The sequence below is a fragment of the Quercus lobata genome, chromosome 6 (genome assembly GCF_001633185.2).
Source record: "Quercus lobata isolate SW786 chromosome 6, ValleyOak3.0 Primary Assembly, whole genome shotgun sequence".
Taxonomy (NCBI): Eukaryota; Viridiplantae; Streptophyta; class Magnoliopsida; order Fagales; family Fagaceae; genus Quercus; species Quercus lobata.
This window is the reverse complement of record NC_044909.1, coordinates 28,606,019-28,626,364: the sequence shown is the minus strand read 5'-3', so window position 1 is coordinate 28,626,364 and position 20,346 is coordinate 28,606,019. Positions and strand designations below refer to the sequence as shown.

The window sequence follows — 20,346 nt, the reverse complement described above, 5'->3', positions numbered from 1 at the left end:
GTGTAACTCGGCCATTGAAAGCTATGACCACCCGTTCTTTGATTTTTCCTATGCAGAGGAGATTGGAAATTTCTTTGATATAGTGCTACTTTCGCTGTATAATAAGAAACTGGGATGATCATGTTCAGTGAATGAGAACTCCATAAAAGGGGAAAAGCCTTTCAAAAATTGGTAACTATACGGAAAGAAAGAAGCGCCAGAATTTTCTGTAAGAAATAAGATTTTACTGTCATTATCGGAGAGAGGAGTTTCTATGTGAGAAGCACTTTGAATTCTCAGAGGAAGGTACAGACCTGTAGAATATATGGTTAACGAGAGAGATCATGGATGATTTCCCGATGGATTTTCGATTGGCAAGTGTTAATCCGATTGACATGTAGTGTGAGTTAAAGTCTTCACAAATTGATATGTAGAGTTACTGGCTACTTTAAGGTGGGTTTATTTATCTATGTTAATTCTTGGTGTTTATTTTGATTAGTTTTACTTAGTTGATGGGGTTGGCCCAAGTGAGAGATGATGCTTATAAATATGGGGAATGCCCCTGTGCTGATGCACTTGAGTCTTTCTTTTTTCTTCCAATATAAAGTATCCTGTCAAAAAAAGGAAAAAAAAAAAAAAAAGTGCATTTGGAGTTCCAGCATGTCTTTTGGTTCATCTTCATTTGGAAGTTGAAACAACCATCCACAATTTTGGAAATACAACAATTGCAGTTCCAATCTTCAGTTATTTATGCAAGGACTGATAACAAAACTATCATTTATTAATTATTACTTTTCTGAATTTCATTTCTCTTTACTGCAAGATATAATCTAGACTTGTCCTAAACATTGCAGTCCATAGCCATAAAAAATCTAATGCTTTCATTAGTATATAGATGGATAAAGTAAGGATGATATCAACAGGGTATACATTTTACTAGCACATTGCCTATAATACACATATAAGAAACAAGTATCTAAACATTGGATTGAAGCAATGATTTCCAATTCCGAGGAACTCACAAAGACCAAAAAGCTGATATTTTCAGTAAGCTGCAAAGAGGAGTTCGAAAACCTGATATTTTCAGTAAGCTGCAAAGAGGACTTTGGAGCGTGACGAGATCAAGATATTAAACTAGATAAGCATGTCATGTTTTCATTGGCTGATGTCTCTCTTTTATGACTTAATCCCTCCTTAGCCCTTCTCTCTCCTCCTGAACTCTCTCTCTCTCTTGCAAAGACCATGCTGCGTGGGTGGTTTTACTTGTTCTTCTTGCCACCAGCCAAAATTCGTTGAATCTGAAGCCCTCGGCTGAAAGCTTGGTTAAATAGCAGCCTGGTCTGGAACTCTGAAACAAATGGGAACCAGGCCAGTACAGCCACAGGTACAAAGATTACCAACCCCATAATGTATTCATAACCTCTTGCTAAAGCTTTGACAGATCCCCACATGCCAAGGGCCTTCACCAATGGTTTGCATGCTTGAGATATCTGTCAAACAAAACCAACACTAGGGTAAAGAGTGAAATAAACATCTTGAACACAAGTAAACTAACACTGACTTCAATCCAATGTACATGGAAACAAAAAATTATTATGAGAAGTTATGGATTGGAATGGATGAGGAAATAGAATTTAGCTTGTACCAATACTAATCTTAATTGAAAAGAAAAAAAATTACTCATTCTTCTATAATGCTTTAAACCTTTGAACGTGCGAAATTCATTATAAAGAACTAAGAAATCAAAATAAAGTTTCAGTATGCAGAGAGTTAGTCAGTAATTCATGTTAAAATTAGTGAACCATGCTGCTCACATCATCAAAAGGGCTCCAACTAACAAAATTGATTGCATTACACATAAACAGAGAGGAAAACCAACAATGGTGGTGGTATAATTATTGTTGTTCCACAGAGACACAGACGCACAGAGGGTCCCATCCAACTATCTTATTGGGTTAGCAAAGATAGACTTTATATTGGAGTACAGAGAAAGATATATATATATATATATTTTTAAAAAAATTCAAATGAGTAATATACCTGCAGTAGTGCCCATCCTGTTGGCAAGAAGGCCAGCAGGCTAGCAAAGATGTCTCCAACGGTGAGTTTAAGCACAACAAATAGCACAACAATAGTGATTACGGTTCCAATAAAAAGTAATAACTTCAGAATACGGAACATCAGCTGGAAATCTGCACTGAACTTCTTCCTACCCAAGGAGACAACCTGCAGTTCATATTTGCACCATTTAATGATATAAAAGTCAGAGCCATGACCAGAAAAAAATCCTTTACATTTACATAAGTTTCTGGAGCTTTAGACTTGCCTTTAAGATGATCATGACAGCTACAATGACCAGCCAAGACATACCATAAATCTGGACCAAAAATCATGTTAGAAAGAAGATTTCATTGTTGGGTAATTAATTTGTTTACTTGTCAGAATCCTCTAGTTCAAGATCTTCTAAGCCATATCAAGAAAATTTTTCCCAGTTTTAACTCATCTATGCAGGAGAAAAGCAGGCAGCAGCATTTATGTATTTCTATATTATTCTCTTAGACACATGGTAAAGGATGTATAGTCCACTGAGATCATATTCTTTAAAAAAGAGATCAACTTTCATATAAATAGAAATGAGATGTAACCAGATTCTTCCTTTCCATGCACCATAGTGCATCAATTATGACAGCATTTGAATCCTAAGTCTTTGTTTTACTATCACTTACTGTCGTTGTAAGTAAATTTTAAATTTTCAAACCAAGTGCAGAGAACTTATTATAAGAATTGAAGTTGTTAATAAGTGATAATCTGAGTGAAACTAAATTCTTGATAGCAAATTCAATTTAAATTCATGTATACATAACAGTAAATGTCAATAGCCAGCAAATACACTTACAATGATGCTCTTGTTTCCATCTGTTGCATGCAGACGATATATAATTCCATACTGATAGATAAAGAAGCGGAGAGAAAGAACAATCTCCCAGAACCGTCCTAAAAATCCAGTGTGCTGTAGGTGTTCCTGTTCCTCATCCCACCAGGATTCCCAGCTCTTGATTGCTGGAACACCAATACCACCTCGGCTGCTTGTCCACTTTGTCCAATCATCCCAATCATCCACTATCTTCTGCCATTCAAAGCCCGAAGGGTTGAAAAGAAAAGGAGCAAACAACCAAGAAACCACTAAGAACCACATTGAAATGGTGAAGAAGATATAAGTTCCAGAATCAGTAGCTGCTGAACCATAAACCCTATAAGTTATAAGCAGGACCATAAGCTCCAGCCCTTTCACAAAGTGACTCCTTGAGTACATCCTGTAGTTCTCGGCAAATTTCTCATGCCGAACCACAAAACCACGCCCGGTTGCCCTATACTTTGCCCCACCATGCAGGATAGTTCTCCCAAAATAATGGACTTTTGTTCCAAGTGAGAAAGTGAAGAAAACTGCAGCCAGCTGCAGCTGCATGATAATCATGTCACCTGTTGCTGTTCTGAACCCTCTCTCCAGTCCCATTTCCATGAACATGGGCAAGGCCATCAAAAGACCTATTTGAACAAGGGATTGTGAAGCCATGGCTGCCTTTAGAGCTTCATCTCCCTTGTTCGTGGCAAACCTAACTATTGCCTTCTCCAGTCCACTCAATGACAAGTAAAGTCTTCCGTATAGGAAAACATAAACTGTAATTACAACCATCTGCATAACAAGAAGAAAGAAACCCTTTTAACTAAAGAAAATTCCTAAATGAGATATGTAACCAAAATAAATTGTTAAACTTTCTAAGTGAAAAATCTAAGCACTGAACAATAAGTGGCTCCTTCATATTCATGTTGATAAATTACTGATTTTCCCAAAAGCATAAGCTATTAGGAAATTGTAAATTTAATCATAATTCTTGCTTTCTCTCTCACATGTGGGTCTAGAATCCCCCTCAATAAGTGATGCCTAACACATGGGATTTATAATTTTTTTTAACGGGAGGGAAGGCGAAGACAAGGTTTGAACTCAAGAATTCTCACTCTGATACAATAATAAATAACCAATTCTCCCAAAAGATTAAGCTATTAGGAATTGGTAAATCTAATTGTTTAATCACTCTAACACTATTATGAAATGGTAAATTTAATTGTTTAATTATAATTCTAAGTTTCTAACACAAGTAATGACTGTTTCACATGAATTGCTGAAATGACACAGAAAAGATTGAGCCATGGTGGTTACTCCATAACGGCAATGAATTCTATTATCAGAAAAAGAAAGGCGCTTAATTTCACCTTTCAACAATGAATTATAAGGGAATGTAGCTCTTGGACTCAAGCAAAACATCTACCTTATACGTCACACTGACAATTTTTTGAAGTGGTACACCAAAGTAAAGGAATAAAATTTTGTAAGGAACTACAAGCAGCCTTTCTTCAGTTTAAATAACTTGACATTCAACTTCAATTCAGAAAAGTATTCAAAATACAAATAACATGCTTAAGGGGGGTGAGGGATCAGGAAGCGGGGGGACCTCATGAAAACCATAAGCATTGTATGGTATAAGGAGCATTTCATGCTGATTACTTACAAGTACAATCCAATTTAGTTGTTTCCAGATGCAATACCTTCCATTCTTACTTTCTGGTAAACACAGTTTCCATAACTAATTTCATTTGTTCCCCTATAACTAGAACTTCTTATAAAATTTGACTGCTAGATATGGATGCATCCTACAAAACAAAGAATGTTCGTGTAAAGTTGGTTCTTACTACATACTTGGAAATATATATTATTTCAGCTTCTTAACTTTTTCTTTTTCTTTTATTCATTTTTCATTTAAATTGCTCAATTGAACAAATCCTAATTAACTACTTGAGATCAGCTTACTTTTGTTGGGAATTAGTATTTGAACAGTGCAACTAATAAATATAAAATTTGAAATTCATTCAGCTTTCTGAAGTATTTGATTGATGTTCTTTCATCTTAGACAGTGCATGTAACAAAAATTACCATTGAGCTGACATAAAATCCCACTGTCGTAAAATGAAACGACAACATGCGGAAAAAGTCAAAACGATGCCCTAATCGATAGACATCCCTGCTCAGTGTCTGCTCTCCATTACCACAGGCTACTTTCGCTTCAAAGAGTGAGATTTGGTTGAGCCCGACATCTCTACCCTTTCCCACTTGGATATACTCATGGTGAGTAATATTCCCCCGTCTTAAGGTTGAATTGAAACCTGCATAGGAAAGCACATGTTAAGAAATGAAGTAAATTTCATGTATCTCTGAGAAAATGGATGTTTTAAAAATGCTACCAGCAAAGATGTCCTCGCTCAGATTGATGCCACGAGAAGCCTTGCTGATTCCACCACGGGTGATGTGGAAGATTCTATCAAATACATCTGGATGACCATAGTGGAAGCGAATCCTAAAATTAAGCAATACAGTATAAGGCACAATACATAAAATGTGTTGAATCATAACTATTTAAATGATTTTCATGACAACAGAAAACAAAAAATTATTGCCAATCCAACCTAGCTTCATGCAGTCTGTAGAAACCAAATAAAATAATTCACATGGATGAAAGGGAAAAAGTGACATTCCAATAAAACATTAAAAAGGGTAGGTAAAATGTGACATGAGAGAGGTTATTAAAGTTACTGCTAAACAAAACTCAATAAATTGTACTCTTCACACCCATGGCAAATTTTTTGATAACCTATGTATAAGTATAATCACCACTCGATAAAAATAGAACACTATTCATTCATCAGAAGTCTATTCTCAACCATGTAATCACCAATAAATTCTGGCTTGCTGTTCAAGATGAACAAGAACTTGATAAACAATTGCCTTAAAATACTTAATTAACACAAGGAAGGAAAGCACATGAGAGAGAACATACTTCAAAGGTCTTGCAAGAACTCTTTGACCTATGGTGACAAATGATGTTTCTTGATTTGACATAAACCAAGCCAATGAAGATACACTGCAGCACAGATTTTATAAAATTTCAGAAATAACAAAGCACAAAATTTAATGTTAACAAACAGACTATAGATATGAATAAAAAGAATTCATCCAACCTTCCAGTAAAGATATGCTCACGAACACCCAAAATTGTAGGAGGACGAACTCCATGATCCTCATTAAATTCTTCCAGAAGGTTACGCATCTTAAGAGCTTCTTCCAAGTAATTGTCCTATAAGATATTGACTAAGTAAACCACCACCATTGGCCCAAAGAATCAATAATGTCACTTTGATGACTTCAAATTTCTATTCGCTAACCTGGTTCATGTCAATAGCCTGAAGAGCTTCCCCTCTAGTAAAAACTAGAGCATGGTTCTGATTTTCAGGCTTCCCTTCTCCTATCTTTGCTGAGCCAGGCAATTTTATCCGATAGATTTCCTTTAAAAAATTATACAACAAATGATCAGTGGTTGTTTTTGTAATTCAATATGGTGTTCTGTTTAAAGTTCAAAGGATAATTACCTGATCAAGATTATCGACGGCTTTGACCAATACAGAGTAGTAAACTTTGTGTACTCCACCTTCTCTCTCTTCAACTTCATCAATATAAGCCACACGAAGAGAGGGATTACTGTACAGAAAGGATTGGCAATCAGATTCTTGAACAAGCTCAGTGCAGCAATTAAATCTTCAAAGAAATTGTACTACATAACCCTATCAGCTTCACCAGATGGAGAACATACTTAACCATCAAATTAAGAATGTCTGTTGCACGGCGATCTCCACTCCGTTTCTGATTTCCATAGTTCTGACAGGTAGCAACGTATGTGAATTTCATGTCAGCCACAGCCTCTAATTGAGCATATAGGGATCTCTGACTTTTCTTATCTTCCTCTGAAGGAATTGTGACAGCTTTGTAGCCTTCCAGTATCTCTGTTCATAAAAAAATGAGTCAGAAGCTAACATAATTTACCTCCAAAAGATAAACACTTCACTTGACAGTCACCAGGTTGCATCTAAGGAGAAAAAATACATAATCAAGTACATCAACAACGCATACATGAGCAAAAAGTTGAGACCTCAGGTACAGAAAATTATATAGTGGTCTCATGATATACCCCCTCCTCAGGTACAAAGGCATTTGAAATTCCATGACTTATACATGATCACCATTCTTGATCAAATGTTGTTATGAACTTACCACTTTCAGAAGCCATGTCAAGAAAAGCCTGAAGCTTCAAAGCCCGTCGATAATACATCATTCCTCTAACTGCAGTGCTAAAATTTATAAGACCAAAGACAAAAAGATAGAATATGATTAATGGAAATTATAATGTATCAATACCCGTCCTGCATAGAGTTTGTCCCCTCAAGGAGACCCAATGACGGAGTTGCAATATGTTCTCTTCATTTTCCCAGATCTCACTAACTCTTTTGCAATTTGATCGCTCCATGAAGTTATTCCACTCATCTAATGAAGTCACAACAGGATTTCTAACTTAGTAATACCAATCTCAATGAATTCACTTTTTTAAAAAAAGTTAAGCTATATTAAACAGAATGTGACCAACGATATTTGTAGTATCACAAACCTGGGAAAATCTTTTGCAGATAATATAAAATTGATACACCATCTTCATTTTCCATCTCAAGGTCAGCTTTAGAATAGACAGTTTCCTCACTATAGTATGGAGTCAAGACACTGCCAAAGAAAAATAATTAGTAACCATATAACACAAGTGATAATTCAGGAAATAATATATTGGAAAACCCAGAAAGTAAATTTGTGTATCTTATAGAAGAAGTTAAGTTTTGTGAGTCATTTATAATTGCATATAATATAGCAAGCAAAATATAATTCTTGATATAGATAGACAAATAAAATTCATTAATCAATTTCACTAAGCATAGTCCTTTCACTCAATAATTTGTAACAACTTTTCTCATTTTTTGGGTGGTGGGCCCCATAAAATCCTAATAAGTTCTTTGAATGAGCTTCATATATTTCCATGAGCACCATGGCATATCTATAAGCAAAGGACGATAGTTCCAATGACTGAATTTTTCAGAAAGAACAAAACAATTGGAGTTGACAAACATTCTAAGCCAATATATGAGAAATATAAATCAGACCTGAATGAGAGCATTTTACGAACTCGTGGGGCACGTGGCATGTCCATGAACAATGAATTTGTAAAAAATGCAATCCTTCTACGTGCTTCAAGATTTGTTGGTACATCAAGAGCAGATTCCTTCACCGTCAAGAGCAGATAGAGTCGTCTTATCTAAAAAACAAAATCAGCAATAAAATTGAGTTGCTTTTATTAAATATTTATTGGTTTAGTTACTGTAAGTAAATTTAAATAACATACCTGCTCTTCCCATTGTGCGGTAACCACAGGAGGGAACAATATAGCAGGTTTTGCATCAGTTCCAGCAAAGAGTTGCCTTCCTGAGTCCTTGCTACTATGACCAACTTCTACCAGTTCACTAAAAGATATTTTACATGAGAAGCAAACATTATTATCTTATATAGAAAACATTTTAATTATCACAATAAACTTCTAAAATAAATTACTAAAACTGATTGCAACAAAGCTAACCAACCGGATCTCATTCACCATCATATCACGAGTAACTACTTCTAACATGTCTTGCAGCAACAGCACCACTCTATCTTTCTTCAATGGATCACCATCTTTCTGCAAAGTAAAAGGGAGAGGAAATTTTCTATTATATAATGATCATGCATAATCAAACACAAACTGAAGACATGATAAAGACTTTTCCGTAAAAACTCACCAAGATCCCCACAAGCTCCACAAATTGGCCACAAAGTGTAGGCAAAGAGCCCATTCTAAAATTTAAGAGAAGCGTATTCTTTGAAATACTACTTTCAACTTCTTTAAAGATGATGCCCATTATCCTGTTATATAATTATTGATGTTAGAGATTCTAGAATTGATACAAATGGGAAAAAATCTGTCATGCATCTTGATTTATACTACTTTCATACAAACGAGAGAAATATAAACTAAACACTTCTGTCAAATTTTATCTTGCATCAGATAGTATGAAACTTTATTTTTATATGATTCAACAATTACTAAAATGAGATGGTGTCAGGCAACTCAACAAATAATGGAAATTTGTTATATAACTAGCATATCCAATGCATAGGAATTTGACCAAAACCTTTCTTTTCCTTTTATTTTTGAGAAATACTATGTCCACAACATTTTCACAACAAATCATAAGTGGCACATGTTGTTATTGGTGGGCCAAAAAGTAATTTTAGTTGTAGGTTTAAATTAGAACCAATAACAACTTACCACCTATGATTTGTTGTGAAAGTATTGTGAAAATGTTATAGACGTAGCACTTCTCTTTATTTTTTGAATAAGATTTGAAGAAATTTTCCTTTTCAAAAAATAGAGTTCATTAGAGACATTAGGAATTCAAGGACCTAGAAAAGACAAGGCCAAACTACATACATTTTCCAAATGTATTAACTAGCTAATTTAAGTTTGATAAAAATGAATATCAAATAAAATCCTATGCTCTGAGAATGCTGTCAGCATGAAAGTTGAAAAAATATAAAATTGACTTACACCTGAAAAACAAATTTTGTTTGAATCTTAAATATTGTAGTGACTAGGAGCAGTTGAAGATATTTATATCAATAATCAGGAACCAAGAGGTGTCAATAACAACCTTTTCTCAGTTTCACCAACCACCAAGGCATTCAGGACATGCTTCAAAGATTCATAACATTCAATTACAGCACATTTCATATATTCATCCGCACTTATGCGTTTCCAAAGGTCAGAGTCTCTAGATCGAAATTGAGCAGCCATATCCAATGCTATTGGAATCTTCAATGTAGAAAAACAGTCAACAACAAAAATAGGTAACAGGTACAACAAATTTTGACCCCAAAAAAAAAAAAAAAAAAAAAAAAACAATTATGCTGACCTTGCTGGCAAGCAAAAAAGGCGGCCACTGAATTATTTTGAGGGAAGGATCTGATGAATAAGGAACTAGCAAAAGATCCATCTCCCTGGATTAAAAAGGAACCTGTTTAGTTTTAACTGCATGATGGATAAAAATATAGCTAGGCTGAAAACGCAGTGTAACTAGGTTCAGGGGCCTTTCCTGTCACTTAGTAAATCTTCCTCACGGAAACTACATATTACTTCATTCCATAACTGAGCAAATTTGGCAGCTTCACTTCTCCTGCTTGCCGTTACCTATAAAGGCATGAAATTTTTAAATAAAAACATAGAATATGCATATATGACTCCACTCAACAAAGGGTATTTAATAATGTGAAAAATTTTGAAAGAAAAATTTCAACCTCAGCAAAACGCTTAGCTAAAGAGAATCCCCTTTTCTGTGACTTATCAGAAGGCACCAGATATGTGTTGAATGCACCAGGTAAGGACTGGAATCTTGACCTTACCATGCCAAGAGTTCGTATCTGTAAGAAGAGAAAAGAAGATGAACACAAACTGCCCTCAAAGTTTAAGTCAAAAGAGTAAGTACAAGTCAACAAGCCAAGTACTTGTTGCAATGTCACTACCATAATTTAACCTAATGAATGCATAAAGTTAAATCAATCCTAGGTTTTCACATCAAAAGAAGTGAGTCATCCCAATTGTAAAAATGATAGAACTGAGACTAAGCTCCTACAGCTACAACTGCTGTCCCCAAGCATTGGGGTCCACTCAACTGAAAGACTAAGCTATTCAATTCAATTAAAAGAAAATGATGGTCATGTACTAAATTTTTCATAATTCAGTAAACCTGTCAACCAAAGGATGTCATTTACAAATTGAAGGGAGAGAGAGAGTGAGAGAGCATCCAATGGAGCTTGGAACACCAACCCAAGGGCATGGCATCTGACAATATAGCCATACTTTTGTTTGTTCAAACAGTATATACTTCACCAAAAGGAAGATGTAATTTGAGATTATCATGCAGTCAGGATATGATTAATCTTTCTTCTCTGGCAAATTTTTTATGATCCTAGACAATTTGATATGGGGGTAAATCAAAATGGATTTGACAATATGGGAAATCTTACAACCTGACAATCCAAGTAACTATACTGATGACCTTAGGTTCAATTATCATGAGCCCCAATACCTAGTTGTGCTACCCAAGTATTGTTGGAAAACGTCCAGTTAATCTAGCTTTGGCCAATTTCTAAGCTCGCTAAGAAAGAAGGCAAAAGCATGAAAAGAAAATAACATGGCAGACAATTCACTTTAAATGATGTATGATTGTGTTCATCTAAAATGAGAGAAGATTTCATGAATAATTTAGGACAAGAAAAAAGAGGCATTCAAAATTGTCACCTCTCCAAGACGATCAAAGGCCCCCAAAACACCACCATATAAAGTTGAGAAAATGGCATACCAAATTTGAGTGTCCATGAAATAGATCTGCATTGAACTTGTAAATAAATATGAGATGAATTACCAAAGGACAACATAGGATGTGTTCATCCCCTCACAAACTGAGCAAAGTAACAAAATATCAGACTAAACACAGGAAAGATACAGTTCACACACCAAGATCACTGGTCCCCAAAGTGACACGACTGCTCCGTAGTTTTTTTCAGCTGCATTGGAAAGAAAATATTTAGCATAAAACTGGAAACTAAGCTAAAAAACAGGGGGAGGGAAAAAAAAAAAAAAAAAAAAGGCAAGCAACAGCATGTAGATACCTTTAGGGAAAAATTCATGCCAGTCATAGTTAACACGACGGATCCTCATTATGTCTTGTGTTGGCTTCACCAGAGGTTTTATCTAGGGAATAGAGAGACAAATTGGTTATCATAAAATCCATAACCCCAAATATCTCATTTATATAGAAATGCTACAAATTACTGACCAACCAGTACCTGGATAAAATAGCTGAAGGCAAACTTGCAACAAAGAAGTAGGAACCAGAAAAGAGTATACCTGAAATTGGAAATTTAATCTTGGCAATGAAGCAAAATTCAACCAAACAAACAAAGGAAATACAGAACTGTAAATTATTGGAATAAAGTTTAGTGTGTTTCCATATCATGCTCACTTTATCAAAGCAAATTGACTTTCATGCATGCCCCTCCCAATATATCTTCTTGGCTGCATAAAAAGAAACATATTATTCAAGAGAAGTAACAGAATTTATTACAGCTTCGGGTTTATAAAAATGAAAATATTACAGCTTTGGTGATAATAAAATTAACTGAGTTATGTGAGAGCAAGAAAGTCATGTATGCTGCTGTAAGACCAGGATAATAGGGTAGCATCTTGATTGATATGCTCAAGATTGACATAGTATGCTAGATCTTATACATCCAATAGATAAACCAAAGAAGTAGACATTAAGTAAATTTCACCCTAATCTATATATATGAAGCCTCTACCTGGAAAATGTTATTTCTAAAATCATGGTATCATTTTAATGTATTCACTTAAAACAAAACTTGGAACTCAATTCTGTCGGCATCATTTGCAGTCAAGTGTTAATCTGTCAGAACTATGCTAAAATGAAAAAAGAAAATAAAATGTTAACTTTTTTGTTCCTCTATTGATGTTTGCCCTTCAAAGTAGGAGAACCATCTAATATACAGGAGGCAATATTCTGATTCTGTAATTAGAAGATAAAATGGTTGGATGAGACTTTGTTCATTTTTAACTAAATAATAGTTAAGCAACTGGAATTTATCTTTAAGAGTATACCTCAAAATAAATGAACATAACTCAACTATCATTTGTCTTTGTTGATCTACAGCATACCAGAAAATGTAAAGGTTCACGTGCAAAGTATATGTTTGAATGTGTTAATAGAAATAGTCTACTTGATGTTGCAAAAAGTTAATAGCTTCATAACAATGAGCAACATGTGTTTAGATTCCATACTTTTGCACCCACAACTAGAACCTATGACATATTGTCTTCAGTTGAGAACACAGCAGAATATCTGGCTCTGTTTTGTTTTTTTTTTTTATCATTTCATACATTATTTAGTGATCTTCCCACAGATGCTTTCATATTTTTGTCTCATGCAATTGGTTTGCTTAAGCACCATATCTTACCAAATAATCATAACACAAACAACTCCTTACCATATAAAATTTTTTGGTAAGAACAAATGAAAGATGATATAATATATACAAGAATACAAGGTGATAAAAAGAGCAGGCAACATAAAATACCTGTGACCACCACAAGAGGAACCTAATGATATGCCAATCTGAGTTCTCAATCCAACGTCGGAGCATTGGGAAGATGAATAAAGCAGCTGTCAGTAAATTCGGGAGCAAATAGATGGCAACAGCCATGATGTATAAAGGAGAAATGCCTTTCACTTCACCGAGAAATGACAAAAGATCTTTAATTTGTTGAGGGGCAAATTTAGAGGAGTGGACATAAAAGACTGGAAGAATAATGGCCCATGCAAGACTAACAATTATCTTGAGAATATTTCTTAGTACAGCAGAGAATTTCCACCTATGATACCCTGGGAAGTTCAAAATGAGGTCCAAAATACCTATAAAAAAAAAGAATTAAATTTAAATTAAAAAAACAAAACCTTGTTCAAATGCTTACCTCTATTTGACAAACTGATGATGGCATAGTATACAAGATAAAAGACATCATACGGCTAGATGAATCATAATGTTATATCTGATTCAAATATAAATACCATGGCAGCTGAAAGCAAGAGCATGCATAGAAGTGTAATGACCAATACACCTTACCCCCATACTCTATTCCTTTTGTGAGATTAAAATAATTGGGGGTAGAATAAAATAGTAGTGTGGGACTCTTTTTGTGAATCTAATAGTAGCAAAATGCAAAAAAAATTGCATTTTGCATCCCCAGATGTGGGACTCTTTTTGTGAATTTGATGCTACAGTAACATCTAAAATTGATAAAAATGCATTTTGTATTCCCGGATGGGAATGCTGGTATGTGAGCTTGAAATACACTGTTGGCTCACACCTTAATCTTTGAGGTGGAGATTCCCAACTATACATAAATTCATATTTAAATCCACGCCTAAATAATTTGGGACTCAAGCCCACCTGAAACAAAAACAGATACAGATGGGTCCAACTTAACACATGGAGTGATGACATTCACACTAGTATGGAAAATGAACATAAGATGAAAGCAAGGAAGACAAAAAGGGATTAATGTGAATTGGTTAAAATGGCTCTTGCTCATGACAAAACAAAGCCCAAAAAACTACATTTTTCTCATTGATATGGATGATCAACATGTTACTTTGGAACTGATTAACAATGAAATTTACAAAATATGATGATAGAAATTTACAAATATGAAATTTACACATTGATAATATGTTTACTTTCTACAAAAAAAAAAAAACAATAAAAAAACAAAAAAAAATGATCAATTTTATAATAAGTACTATTCATTAATACCATAAAATACTCATATCAATCCCAGGATTTACTCATGGTGATATGGAAATTAATTACTTTCCAACTGCATCCAAAATGTTTCAACTTAGATAGATTAAGGAAAATCCCAGATCTTATTTGCAACTCTTATTTAATTTTATATAAAATCTCAGGTCAAGCTGCAAACATTCCTTTTTTCTTTCTTTTTTTTGAGAAACAAGTTGCAAACATTCTTGACTACTATAAATGGTCACCAAATTTCATAATTAATAAGGTATAATGATTTATTAGAGAAATGTGGTACTGCCTGTTTCTTGAAAAGGTCAATATTAATTCAGAAATTTTGTGAAATAATGTAATAAAGAAAGCACTGAAGGAGGTTGGAATGTTCTTCCTTGAGTGCACATTTCTGCCTCATCTAAGAAAGTTTGTTCTTTTACCAAGTCATGTATGGTGGACCCACTTGAAAGGAGGCTCTCCACAACAATGCAATAACCATGAAATGCAGAAATGACAGATAAATTGTGTTCATATCCAGTCCTCGTAATAGTTTTTCCATAAATAACATCTAAAACCACTTTCAAAGGTTTAAATACATTTGGATACTGGATATTAAAAGGTCATTCCCAGTGCAGGATACTGAATATTACATTGAAAATATTTCTTACGTGAAAATCCGCATATAACTCACAGATATTGAACAAATCTGATCTAAGAATCAACTTGTTCTAGATTTGTAAAGCTTCCAGCATAATTTATTTCTTCAGGAAACTAAGCTTCAAGTAGAATGAATTCCAAAGAAACAAAAAGGTATAACAACATTTACACACGGATATTTTAAGGACAAAATTTCATGCATCATAGTAGCAAGACAACTGTGCAATATTGCATCAGTTGGTCCTTCTCACAATTTAAAATAATATTTAAGTAAATTCAGTATTCAGTCTCTCTCTCTCCTCTTTTTGCCTACTTCTTATATTACCTACTTTTAGAGGCTCACCTAAATTTAATAAGAAGTTATAATTCTTTGAAGTATTAAGATAAATTATAGATTTCTCTCCAAAATTTTAAATCTCTTAGTACTAAGTAGTTTCTTCATAATGTAAGATGTTTGGATTCTAGAGATGCAACCTCCATAACATTCAAGAAGGCTATTTGTAGAAAATAAATAAATAAAATTGAAAAGAAATGAGCTGTCAGCTTATAGTGAACAGGTCATACTTTGAAGGAGGCGAAGAATGGCTGCCGTGATGAATATAGTGGATAGATCAAGTAGGACTTCCGATTGTAATATATCTTCAACTTTAATCTTTTTCCAGGCAATAATGATCATTGCCTGTAATAAAAGAGATCAAGATATTTCAGTATTGACACAAGCAAACTGAACCAGGAACCGACAGAAGAAACATCAGGTTAGTATTTCCACTGTTGAACTTAAATACCTGTAGGGCCAGTATATAAAAGGTCCACAGTCTATCAAAACTTCGAAAAATGTGCCAAAATGTTCTGGTCTCAACAAAGTATGATTTTCCTGTGCTTCCCGATTTTCTTCTAGAAGCCTTTCTTCCCTGGCATAGAAGTTACATTAAGAAATGAGCCCATGCTCTAAACTAAGATATTTGTTAGGAAAAGCTCAAAAGTATAAAGAGAACCTGCACAATGTCACGTGTTGATTTAAAAAATTCACCATCATCACGCATAGGCCAACCGAGAGAGAAGCAATCAGATGACCTGGAAAAAACGTAAAAAACAAAAATGCTAAATCTAATGAAGAGACCCAAACAAGCATTATAATCTTAAAATTCAATCTGAAAATTGATATCAAGCCCATACGGACCAGAAATACTCATTCAGATCATCATAATTGCACCAAGCAGAGTGAGGAGCTGTTCCATTTTTGCTTTTCTCAGCTTCCTGGAATGTCGTTAGAAGCACTCTTGTATCAGAAAGACAGATCTTAAGTTTGAACAGAGTAGACAGGACATTGCAATAACATACCTTCTCAATTACACGGTACAGGGGTGTTATAACCTTCCGCAGGAAAGCCTCATCATCCCCACCATAAGAAGGCTTAATGTTTTCACCAGTAACAATGCTGACATTTCCAGCCAATAGGCCATGGAGTTCGTATGCCATCTGAAAGTAAAATTTACATCGTTATCAAAGACATGATAATTCACAGAAGATACTACAAAAAGATTTTGTATTCATATGAGAGAAATACCAAGAAGGAAATATACACACATTAGGAACAGTACTCACATTATGAAATATATAGCATAGACATTCTGGCATGAACCGAACGTTTGCTGCTTCACCCCAAATGAGAAGATATAAACCCATGTATAGTAGCTTCCTCTGCTGTATCTCTAGCTGTCCTTGAGGGAGCCTATACGGAATGAGATTTGTCAATTTTAGCATCATAAGTTCCAGAGCATGCATAAAAAGCTCAATTTGAAACTGTAGACTGTTTTCTCTCACCTTAAACTGTGTTTTCGTCCCAAAAATTTGCACCATGTTTTATAATTCTTGAAGAGCTTGGTCATAACTGCATCAACAGCGCGCTCATCAAGCTGCATAAAAATTAAAAGAAACACAAGAACAGTTTAACTACAGTCCAAGATTTAAAAGTCATACAGATGGCAGCTACTCACAAAGACGATCCTCAGAACAAATATGAATTTAAAATTGTGACCCAAGAATGAACCAGATAATTTCTTGAGACACTGTTCAAATTGTCAGAAATTAAATTACTGAAAACACACACACACACACATAAACATCCCATTTCAGTTCAAAATTTCAACTTTGCACAACAAACATTGAAAATTGCACTTTGACAAGAGTACAAATATCTAAATTTGATATTTGTAGATACGTATTGTTGACTCTAAATTGCTAGAATGTTGAAAATGTAAAATTCTAAACTGAGAAATTGTTGCATGCCTTGTTAAGGGGTTCAGGCTTGGGATGAAGCCTTATATGAGCATTTGCAAGTAGCAAAATCAAATTCTCCCTCTGGTTCCTGACGTTGTCTCTCTGTTGACACAAAAATAAACCAAATGCATTAGACACTTCTTGAAGGTCACATAGTGACTCTAGCTCTCAGAATCCTTAATAATAATTAATTCCTTAACATGCCTGGAAACCGAACATGGCCCTCAGCCAATCAAGAAGGTCCAAATCTCCTGCTTTCTGCCTATGTTGCTCGAAAGCACTGGGCCAGCTCAAGCCACGAGTGTTCCACAGTGCGGCCACAGCAGCCTTAACCTGGTATAAACAGAATGCAACAAACTTGAATGCCATGCCAACTAGGCATTGAAAAACAAGATACTGGAGTCAGTCAGTCAACCACAGCAGAAGAGAAGAATAAAAACCTCTTCAAGCTGCATGATAGACTGTGAAGCACCGGCTGAGTCCAAAGGAAGGATGTTATATGGTGCATAAATTTCCGTCTTTTCTTGTACATCTCTGGCAGCCGCAATAATCTGCTCATTGTGTATGCCATGGCATCAAATTAAATTGTGGACATTAATTGCAACAACAAAGAATAATAAATGCAGAAAAACACCCACTTTTAATTTTCCAGGATAAATTAATTATTAAAGTAGCAATGACTATTAATTGTACAAACCTCAGGAGCAACTTCTTCAACTTTCTCAGTCTTATTAACTGCACAAAGCACTTCAAAAAGCACTCCAGCAGTCTGGTAAGCTTTTCCCAGTTGGGCTCTGTCAAGAATTTCGAAATGCAAATTATAACCGATATCTGATCACGGAAAATATAAAAGAGAAAACAAACACCCCCCCAAAAAAAAATTACTAAATAAAAAACAATCATTTGAATATATACACATACCTGTCAGCCTGTTCCCCCTGGTCAAGAGCTCTAACATAGTGTTCATAGTATTGCTGATAAAAGCTTTCAATTTCCCTTGCATCTGTCTTCTTTACCCGAGAGGCAAGACTAGAAGCGTTGTCCTGATCAGTCAGTCAAAAACACTCCAATCAATTCTCTCACCTCACGCTTGAAATAGATTTATGGATAATATTTTCTTCTTCTGAGAAAAAGGTGTTAAGCTTTTCACCACTTTGAAAGTCGTGAATTCAGTTGTCTTAGAAAAATAAATAACCCCATTTGATTGAATTCAGCCATTTTCAGCAGCAAATGCATAAAATCTTCTTCAACAACGACATAGACATAGTAAATTGGCAATTAAAATAATTATTGTATACCCGAATATGACCAAATCCCAAGCTTCAAACGAATGGATCCAAATGAAGTGTCACGTTAGTAATTTTACTGGTAATCATTGGCAAAAATGTAATTTAAAAAGTTTTTTCTTTGGAATTTAATGAATAAAAAAGTCCATCCCAACACATCCCGATTTTACCCAAGCTATAATGCGATTGAGCACATCTGATCATCACAATTGCTCATCACCTTCAACACGTCTCGCCGCTTATATTACATATATATATTAATAATATTAATATCACTCGAGGTAAAACTAAAACTAATCCATAATTAATTAATCAATTAATTATTACCTAATAAATTAATACTCTACAGATTTTTTTTTTTTTAAGGAACAACTTAGCTTTTCGGATAAATCAAAAAAAAATTTAAAAAAAAAAAAAAAAAAAAAGAAGGTGTGTGTATTTGTGCGTGGTAGTGTTACCCTTTCTAATCGTTGAAGAAGCCCTGTCTTGAACTGTCTCACACCACGTCCGCTCGAGCTTGGATCCAACCTGTGCGCCTTTTCAAACGCATAGAATCGACCTTCCAAAATCACCAAACACTTTCAGCCAAAAACAAACTCACACAACCAAAAATTCATCCCTAATTATAGCCCTATCTCTAAGAGCTAAGATAATATATTAGAGAATAATATGTGCATGCATGTATATATATATATATATATATATATACAGGGACAGAGATGGGGAAGGAGGAGGAGGAGGAGTAGATTACAGAGATAGGCAACGCGAGGGCGCTCAGTTTCGATTTCAGTGGCGACACGGAGGATGGGAGCGATGGAGGCGAGAGAAGAAGGAACGACCTCGTTGTCGAACACCTCCGTCGAGAACGTAGTCATGGCAGCGCTGCGAGATGGCCTCCTCGCCAGAACCTGTTGTTGCCCCAACTCCGACATTGCTTAAATTCTCCGTGATTTCGGTGAAGGAAATTCACGTAAACTATCTCTCCCTGCCAATATTGATTGAATTCACAAAGATCAGAAACCAACACCTATACGTATACGTACATATATATAATGTAATCTGTGTTTGTATATAATAATATAAACAATTAAACTCAATAATTAAAGGCTTCCGTTTGGCAAAACGATCATATATAAATACAGAATCCATGAGCGTACAGAAAATGACTACTAGCGATCGAGACAAGCAAACATTGATCGAATTGCTTGAAGAGTAGTGCGATCGATCTAGATAGATGGTGAAAATTTAGCGGGAAAGTTCACGGAAAGCTCAAGAAAACGACATTGAATGTGACCGAATATATATAATTTTTTTTGTGAGAGTAACGAATGAATAAGCTCGATCACGTTCGATTGATTTTCGCTAGCTAGGTTGAACAAAATGTAAAGCTAGATAGAAGTTGGTATAGCTTGCCTTCTTTGCCTTCGCTTTCGCTAACAAGCAAAGTGAAAGGAAAATGAAAACCCAAACCAAAAACACGGAAAATCGTCAATATTTTGGTTGGACCAGGAAAAAAAAAAAAAAAAAAGAAGAAGAAGAGAGAGAGAAAGAGAGGGGCGGGGAAAGTTTGTTATAAAAAGCTAGCGATATATACCTATATCGAGGCAAAAAGCAAGCGCCGAAATAGTTAGAAATAAATGGAGAGAGAGAGACAGAGAATTCTGTTTGTTTGTTTGTTTGGATGTGAGAGGACACGTGGCGGAGGGAGGATGATATATATATATGCATGTAAGAAAGTGTGAAGAGAGAGAGTGTGTG

At 34.9% G+C, this 20,346-nt stretch overlaps 1 protein-coding gene across 1 annotated transcript; it reads right to left on the bottom strand.

The window, feature by feature from the left end:
• Positions 1-843: 843 nt before the first annotated feature.
• On the bottom strand, positions 844-20,102 carry LOC115994067 (callose synthase 5). The gene is made up of 43 exons (XM_031118090.1): positions 20,002-20,102; positions 19,340-19,573; positions 19,047-19,147; positions 18,224-18,345; positions 18,000-18,096; positions 17,743-17,853; positions 17,507-17,635; positions 17,312-17,404; positions 16,847-16,938; positions 16,628-16,754; positions 16,364-16,501; positions 16,203-16,279; positions 16,018-16,096; positions 15,808-15,933; positions 15,587-15,701; positions 13,151-13,485; positions 12,022-12,074; positions 11,846-11,906; positions 11,669-11,750; positions 11,514-11,563; positions 11,298-11,384; positions 10,295-10,417; positions 10,093-10,187; positions 9,913-9,997; positions 9,652-9,812; positions 8,740-8,863; positions 8,545-8,639; positions 8,310-8,427; positions 8,071-8,222; positions 7,530-7,639; positions 7,283-7,408; positions 7,139-7,207; positions 6,681-6,870; positions 6,460-6,568; positions 6,256-6,375; positions 6,052-6,167; positions 5,871-5,954; positions 5,278-5,390; positions 4,970-5,199; positions 2,876-3,673; positions 2,306-2,356; positions 2,020-2,205; positions 844-1,469 (listed from the first exon to the last, which is right to left on the bottom strand). Exons 2-43 carry the CDS (start codon positions 19,518-19,520, stop codon positions 1,239-1,241), a joined length of 5,742 nt encoding a protein of 1,913 aa, XP_030973950.1. The 5' UTR covers positions 19,521-19,573; positions 20,002-20,102; the 3' UTR covers positions 844-1,238.
• Positions 20,103-20,346: the final 244 nt, after the last annotated feature.

What these genes read in the sequence shown, in the direction of transcription:
- LOC115994067 (XM_031118090.1), bottom strand. Translation starts at nt 19,520, where the DNA reads ATGTCGGAGTTGGGGCAACAACAGGTTCTGGCGAGGAGGCCATCTCGC. An exon ending in CCGTCGATAATCTTGATCAG is followed by an intron (nt 6,376 to 6,459) that starts GTAATTATCCTT and finishes AATTTTTTAAAG; the next exon opens with GAAATCTATCGGATAAAATT. An exon ending in GAGCGAGGACATCTTTGCTG is followed by an intron (nt 5,200 to 5,277) that starts GTAGCATTTTTA and finishes TTTCCTATGCAG; the next exon opens with GTTTCAATTCAACCTTAAGA.